The sequence below is a fragment of the Aphelocoma coerulescens genome, chromosome 6 (genome assembly GCF_041296385.1).
Source record: "Aphelocoma coerulescens isolate FSJ_1873_10779 chromosome 6, UR_Acoe_1.0, whole genome shotgun sequence".
Classification (NCBI taxonomy): Eukaryota; Metazoa; Chordata; class Aves; order Passeriformes; family Corvidae; genus Aphelocoma; species Aphelocoma coerulescens.
Genome location: NC_091020.1, coordinates 16859437 through 16867423, shown reverse-complemented (window position 1 = coordinate 16867423; position 7987 = coordinate 16859437). Strand labels below are relative to the sequence as shown.

General features: G+C 47.6%; 1 protein-coding gene across 2 annotated transcripts in view; it reads right to left on the bottom strand.

Moving 5' to 3' along the window:
• Nucleotides 1-6313: 6313 nt before the first annotated feature.
• PDLIM1 (PDZ and LIM domain 1) overlaps nucleotides 6314-7987 on the bottom strand; it is a 44314-nt gene continuing 42640 nt past the window's right edge. For both annotated transcript variants that reach the window (XM_069019456.1, XM_069019455.1), the window contains one exon: nucleotides 6314-6857. In XM_069019456.1, the coding sequence (XP_068875557.1) occupies nucleotides 6671-6857 (187 nt within the window). In that variant the 3' untranslated portion in view covers nucleotides 6314-6670. The remainder of the gene's footprint in view (nucleotides 6858-7987) is intronic.

The following is a 7987-nucleotide window of genomic DNA, read 5'->3' as shown; positions in this document are numbered from 1 at the left end:
TGAAGCAGGTGGGGGGAGCTACAATGCTGTTGAAGAGTCGGAAGCAGAAGTCTTGGGAATGACTGAGGGGGCTGAGATGTTTAGCCAGGAGAAGGGAGACCTTACCACTCTACCACTACATGAAAGGAGGTTGTAACTAGGTGTTGGTCTCCTCCTAAGTAACAATAGGACAAGAGGAAACAGCCTCAAGTTGCACTAGGAAAGGTTGAGATTGCATATTAGGAAATTTCTTCACCAGAGAAGTCAAGCACTGGAACAGGCTCCCCAGGGAAGTGATGGAGTTGCCATCCCTGCAGGTATTTAAAAGATGTGGATATGGCACTTGGGAGCATGATTTAGTGGTGGATCCAGGAGAGCCATGCTAATGGTTGGACTCAGTCTCAAAAGTCCCAGTGTTTTTACGATTTAAAGTTGAAAACTCTTGCTGACAGCTAACTCCTATAGGTTAAATATACAGGTAATATCCTTTACCTCTTTTTTGTCCTTCCCTTCCCAAAAGTACTCCTTGGCTTTCACGCACCCACAGACACATTCTACACTTTCCAGAACCCTTAGCTGCCTTCATTGCCCTTCTCTGGACACACTCCAGCACCTCAGTGTCATTCTTGTAGCAAGGGGCCCAGAACTGAACACAGTGCTGCATGAATCAGGCAGCTTTTAAACCTTTCAGCTTTGGTTTGTGGAAATGCCATTTAGGTGTCATTTAAAAGTCATGGAATTGCAGCTGGAGCTGTCATTAGCAGTCGTGCTAGTTAACATGGCGTAGATGACATGGAAAAAACCCCTCTGCCTACTCAGACTTCAGAAGCCCGTTTTCATTCACTTTATGATCATTATTACTCTGTTGGCCTGATGTAGAGAAAGCTATCTTACAGTGGCAAGAGGTATTTATACTTCTCTCTAAGGGAACAGATAAATCTGTTAATGAGTAGGCTGGCTTTGACCTTTGCCTGGTGAAAGACCCGTTTTGTTGGTAATTGCTGAAGACAAAAGTTTCTAATTTTTCTGTTCAGTTACTTATTAGCCTGAGTAATACAAAGTCCAGCATGTGCTGTCTCCACGTTACATTCATGCACTGTGCTAGTCTCCTTCATGCATCCTTTAATTCTAGTGAAGATCTACTATACAAGATTTAAGATAAATGATTGTGCTGGTTTTGGCTGTGGTAGAATTGTTCACAGTGGCTGGTATGGGGCTGAGCACAGGGTTGGTAACACAGAGACATTTTTGTTACTGCTGAGCAGGGCTTACACAGAGCCAAGGCTTTTTGCTCCTCATGCTGCCATTCTGGTGAGGAGTCTGGGAGTGCATGGGAGGTTGGGAGGAGACGCAGCCGGGACAGATGACCTGAACTGGCCAAAGGGATATTCCAGACCAGGTAACATCATGGTCAGCATGTGAAACAGGAAAGAAGGAAGAAGGGGAGATGTTTGGAGTGATGGTGTTTGTCTTCCCAAGTAACCATTATGCATGATAGGGCCCTGCTCTCCTGGAGATGGCTGAACACCTGCCTGCCCATGGGAAGCAGTGAATTAATTCCTTGTTTTGCTTTGCTTGTGTGTGTGGCTTTTGCTTTCCCTATTCAACTGTCTTTATCTCAACCTAATCTTGTTAAAGATTTAATAATAAGTGACAGCTGCTCCCACACAGGCTACGTGATTTTTGAAGACTGATCTGCCCTGCTTAACCTGCCTTTTACAGGGTGATATGGTGCAAAATAAGAGTTTCTACCCCAGAGCCAGCACAAGTAGGATTTAATAATTGCTGTTTTCCTAAAAATGCATGAACTAGCATTAATGCTAATGGTAGCATCGGGGAAATGATCACTGTTTATGTGTGTGGGGCTTGATGTTATTTAGAGATTTGGCAGAGCTGTGGCTGCTTTTCTAGCCCACCTTCAGAAAGTGGAAGCAATGCATATTTTTTGCTTGTTGCCATGGAGGAGCCCCATCTCTTCATCCCTATTATTTTTTGGCTCCAAAAGTACCAATGTCACTGATTAAAACAAGCATGATACCTTCTTAGTATGATTTTACATTTCTTCCTGCAGTCAAGAGAATGAGTGCACTTGCTGTACACCCAAGCTCTGAAGGAGCAGTCCAGCATTTGAGCACTGAGTGCCTACAGGCAGAGTGGGGTGTGCTCTGAAGGGTGCTGGTGTTTCAGAATGTAGCCTTCCTTCCAGCCTGCTCCTACAGATACGTGGGGAAGAGACCACAAGGAAATGCAGGAATGACAATGTGAGGATGCTCAGGGTGGGAGGCGGCTGGTGCTGACAGTTTTAAATTGCTCTGCGTGAAATAATGTTCCCTCGAGTGTCCATAGAGAGGGAAAATATTTCAGTGGATACAAGACAAATTCTTGAAGCATAGATGTCACAGGAGGAGTAGGAGCTTCAGACAAGCCCTGCCTTAGCCTCAGATTTTGGCAACAGTTTAAGGAGTCATTCTGGCCTGTGAGTTCTAGTGACAGCAGATCAGATCTGGTTATAAAAATGAACTATTTATTAAACAGGCAAGATAACAGACAAAAGATCTTAATCAGAATTACTCCACAGTATAAAACTAAAGGACTGGTAGTAGATTACAGCATAACATGGTGCATGATATCAAGGTACCTATATTAAAGCTGGCACAAGAAATAGTATTGATGAGGAGTGAAATGTAATTCATCCACAGAATGACAATAAATGTGCACAGAGTCATTCACTTACTCCCCAAGCAGTAACTGCGAAGCAGCATCCCTGCTGATGGGAGAAACTCCACAGATTTCCAGGGCAATGTATAGAAGATTTATGCTTTGTGAAAGTTTGGTGTCACTTCTGTATATAAAGTGAGGTGCCTGTCAGTCAGAAATCCAGCTTATCTTTCCAGATCTCACTTTGACAGCAAGATATTTATTGGCAATTGGGAGATGCCAGGCCAGTGTTAACGTAACTCCGTGGTGCCAGAATAACTCACTACAAGACAGCTTGTCCTGTTTATCTGATCTGTTAACAAACAACAGATAAGATCTTGGGGGGTTGAGATACCCTGGTACAATAGATCTGTTCTGGTGACTTAGAAGCAGCGCTCCTGTCCCCTGCGGCATCCAGATACATCCAGCTCTTGTTCTATTGTCGGTGTTCATGGATGTCTGAGTGCTGAGACCAAATGTCTGGACAGAAAGAAGTGGTCTTCGCTTGGTAGTGTGTTGCTACTGTGTGTCTTTTTGCAGGTTTTCTTTTCCCCAAGTTTTTCCAGGCGATGACAAGATAATGTGTGGTAAACTTAATTTCACACGTTAGAATCTATTTAATGGCATTTCACCAGCACTGAAATGCACTCTGCACATGCCATCATTCGGGTACTCTTATTTACCTGCCTTAGCAGAGATGATGTTTGAACTGCCAAGACTCTACCTTGACAAAAATCTGAGCCATTAGCGAATGAAACTTAAATGTGTGAGCTGGAGCAACTGGCCACGCTGCTCAGTGCTGTTTTATTGGCACAATGATGGTGTGGCCTGTGAGAAGATGAAAATAAGAAAGGTCTGTCTTGATGATAGTGTTGGGTTTTTTAACCCTTTTCTGTCAGCTTTATCTCCTGGGGGCCAGCTCTATCAAGTCACTGCCACCAGCAGGGTCTTTTTAACTGTGTAGAGTTTTAAAAACAGTGATTCCTGTTCAGCTGTGGACGGAGCTCTGCTACTGTCTGACACCAGCCCTCTTCTCCAGCCTGCCATGGCCTGCAACTCCTGCTGTGGCTGTGCCTGAGGAGGGGGCTCCCATGACCCATCAGGGAGCAGAAGGCACGGACTCCACTGCACAAGGAGAAAGGGGATGCGTGGCAGTGGCAGCGAGGGATCGCAAATGGAAACAGAAGTAATCAGTGTTAAAAATGACAGATTGTGCCTTGTGCTATGCTGCCCACCTTTGTGAGACAGTCCCTCTGGCAGGATGCTCACCCACTCACCAACTGCCTGACACGCTTCACATAGGAACCTTTTATGTGTTCCTTACATAATTTATAGCAGGCAGCTTAGTGTGCTTGCAAGGCATGGGTGACCCTATTTAACCTATTTTGTTATTATTGACAGACTGCAGATGCCAACTGTTAAACTCCTGAGGAATCTGGAAAGTCACACTACAGTGAACACTGCAGTTGTCAAATATTTTGCCCTGCATCATAAAAGATTATTACATTCCTTTTCTCAGCCAGATACAGCAGAGAGCGATCAAAGTCCTCAAGTAACAAATGTGAACTTCCTCAGCTAACCTGTTCCCACCTAATAAATTGGATCAGCTCTGGGATCCATGTTAGAAACCTACACTTCCAGACTACTGCACAGATCTTTTGTAGTCCCCAGCTCGTGTCAAGCCACACACAATCAGTTTTCCCAGCTGTGCTGCCAGCCTGGCTGCAGGAGCTCAGGCCAGTGACAGAGCCCGTGGCCCTGCACAAAGAAGGGCTTGTTTGCAGCACGGCGCTGCATGGGAGGGCAGGGAAATGCCAGGCATGGGCCAGGCTTGAATGCCCTCGCCCCCAAATCATCACAAGAGCAAATCATGAGGTTTTCTGGGACGAGCACTGTTTTGCTGACAGACATTTGTGTACAAAAGAATGCAGTGACTTTGCAGGCACTGGAGGGCTCAGCCCAGGCTCCAGGGCTGGGACATGGTGCTCCAGATGGCCTCGGCATCCGGCCTTTTCCTGGGGGAGCCCTGAGCCCCCAGCCTGCTGAGACAGTGGGTGGTATGGAGCAGCCACAGTCCCACAGCAGGACAGGAGACTTGGTTCACAGTGGAGCCAGAGCAGTTTGTGCCTACAGGGTCACTCCACCCCTGCAGGTCTGTGCTTCCCACCACTGCACTGGCTTTTTGTGCAGTCCAGCACAGCAGCACAGCAGCAGACAGCCTTTCCCTAGGGAAGTGTGCTGTGGAGGGGAGAGAATTAACCCCCTTTAGCAGCAGTGAGGGGAGATGTCATCCCAGCAGGCCAAAAAACCCGCCCCTCCTACCCTGAAAAATAAAGCTGCTTGTGCTACCTGTCTGGAGTTTATGCAGGTGTGTGTTGATGTGTGCCAGCGGCACAGAGAAGGCAAGCTTTTCCCAGGGATGAGCCAAACAAATGCTGGTTGAGCTATGGCAGCCTTGCTTGCTTGCCTCTGCCCATAGAAGGAGCCTGAGGGGATGAACTAAATTTAGCTGGGTTGGTGAATTAGTCCTCTCCCCAACCTGCCCAAAAGCTGCACAGTTTATCTGAACAGTGGGAGGCTTAGAGCCATGGTGACAGGTCAGCTTTACCTCAGATGAGGATTGGGTTAGGGGTTGTGTTTGAGCTTGGATGTTTTGCTTTGTTTGTCTTCTGTTGGTTTTATTTTTGCAATGCAGCTGTGCTGTGGTGAAGGAAACACAGGGCGCAGCAGTACAGACAGCAGTGCGGAACACAGACAGGACTTTGCAGGGCAGGGACATGACACTGTCTGTAGCTGTTGCAGATGCACCCACTACTCCAGGGGCCTTGTGCTGGCCAGAGAGTGCTGTGTGCAGCTACAAACCCACCCTGCTGATTTCAACCATCGGCAATTCATTTTAAAGGAAAGATGACACATCTTAGAATCTGTTTATTTTTACACCATTAAGAACAGCCAGCATCTCATTTAGAGATGTGAGAGAAATAACCCCTGCAGGCCTCCTCTCTGCTGTACCTGGGTGGAGGTTCTGCTGCTCAGGCACCATCAGCCCCTTGTCCAGGGCACAAGGGGCATGTGCTCCCCTCTCCACATCACCCCAAAAGCACCCTCCAGCAGCTGTGCACAGCAGCGGCACTAGGAGCAGGGTGATGCCTTGGGCAGCCACATGTGCTTCCCCCAGGGGGAGCCAGAACAGAGACCGTGGCCACTCAAACCTTCCCTCTTTGCTCTAGGATTCCCTGGTTTCCAGCAAGCATCAAGTGATCATTTTTCTCATAGAGCTCAGTTTGTGACTGTGTGGAACAAAGGCGCATCTGGGGTGATGCAGTAGCAGGAAACACTGATGTGCCCAGTCCCATCATCATGAAGCAGTGCTGGACACAGAGGAGGCAGCTCTTGGCTGCCTTGGACTGGGGACAGGCCACCAGTCTGCTCTGAGGCTTGGCTGTGCTCAGCTGCCCCTTGCTGGGTGCCAGCAGGCAGCTGCTCACAGCTCAGCTGGCAGTAGGACCAGTCTGACTCAACTTTGTAAATCCTTCCCACTATTGTCCAGGATAAACAGAGCCATGGACTGGGCACCTCTTCTGCTGCCCAGGGATCCCCTATCCAGTGCACAAGGAAAACAGCAGAAAGCAGACAATTCTGCCTTGTGAATTCACCCCATTTATTGAAGGCAAACAGATGGCAAATAACTGGAATACAGAAAAGTTATAATCTGACTTTGGCCTCTGATTTTCCTGTGTGATTGACAGCACAATGAAGGAAAAAAATTGTGTATTAAAAAAAACCAGTGAGAGGATTAAAAGAATGTTGAACAATTAGTGACATCAGTGACATCTCATGTGAACAGATGGAGGATTAATAATGACAAGGAAATTCAAAGCCATGCCTAGCATTCCTTACTGCAAACAAGATTCTGCAGGGGGTAGGGATAATGCTCTCCAAGGAAAATCAGCAGAGAATAACCCATCCACACTGGCTTTGTGAGCAGCATGGTTTACTTTGGGAAGACGGTGACCACCTCATAGCCCTCCGGGGGAATCACCCGTTCCCGTGCGTGCCTCTCGCAGTAGATTTGGTCTTCCACAAAGAAGTGTCCTTTCTGCTTGAGATTGGTGCCACAGTCGCTGCACACGTAGCACTCAGGATGGCGCTGCTTGTCCCGGATCTTCACAAACATTCCTCTGGGGAAGGAACCAGCACCCCTCAGTGCCCACCACTGTCTCCCTCTCCCCAGCCACCTCCCACTCAGCCCAGACCCACACCAGTCCTGAAGGTGAAGTTTTCTTCTGCTCCTGACAAGTCAAAGTACAGGCCCTACCTCTGGTCAGGCAGATGTTAACAGTGCTTTTAGAAGCCCAGCATGTGCTGGCATAGCAACTCTTCTCTAGAAAGTTTCCCAGCATTGATCTGTGTAAGTTTCACAGGGACAGCCACCTGTGGTGGCAAGAATTACTGTGATGGCATCTTTAGCTGGTGGCTGCAGAGGGCACAACAGCATTCAAATGCCCAGGATCAAATGGCAGGCAGTAGCCTGACTGTTGCGGGAGCAAAATCCAGGTACAAACCAACTGGATGGCAGCACAAATGCAGAACTGCAGGGATGAAGGCTGCACAGCCAGCACTGCCCTTTTTGCTAGTGACTGATATGCCAGGTCCATGTGGGAGAAGCACAGAGACCAGATCCTGGTTTTCATCTCAGACACAGCTGCTCGGGAGCTGCAGTGAACAGATCCAGCCAAATGTGGGCCAGCTCTTACTGGAAGACGTCACAGCTTAACCCAACAGATGACTATGAAAACTACAAAAACTACACAGCAATTTGTTAACTACCATCAGCCCCAACACAACAATTTTCCAGTATTATTTTGTTCCAGCAGCCATCTCTATTTTCTGTAATTCATTAGTTTTGAGTGCTATTCAGGGCCTTGTGCTTTCTCTCCAGACCTACTCAGCTGGTAGAATAATTACAGGGTTTGTCTCTGATTCATATTTTACAGGGTATGGATTGCCTCTCTAATCTCTGCTGGTCCAGATGCTCCAGGCATGCCAGGACCATGCAATCACAGTGTATTGGGTCTCAGTAACAATCTGATAGCCTGTGGTGGGCAGCATCTGAGAAATCAGAATTCTGCCATTACAATGCAGGTTTGGCTACCAGTACTTGGCTGCTGTGTAGTCAACTTTAAGTTAAGGGGGCTGCAGGGAAGAATTTGAGGTGGAAAAACTGATCAACTCAAAGACGTGGGTCGGGTGCCTCATGTGGTCACACTTAGGGTGCAGCAGCTCTCTATCAAACCCAAACCCCAGGTGT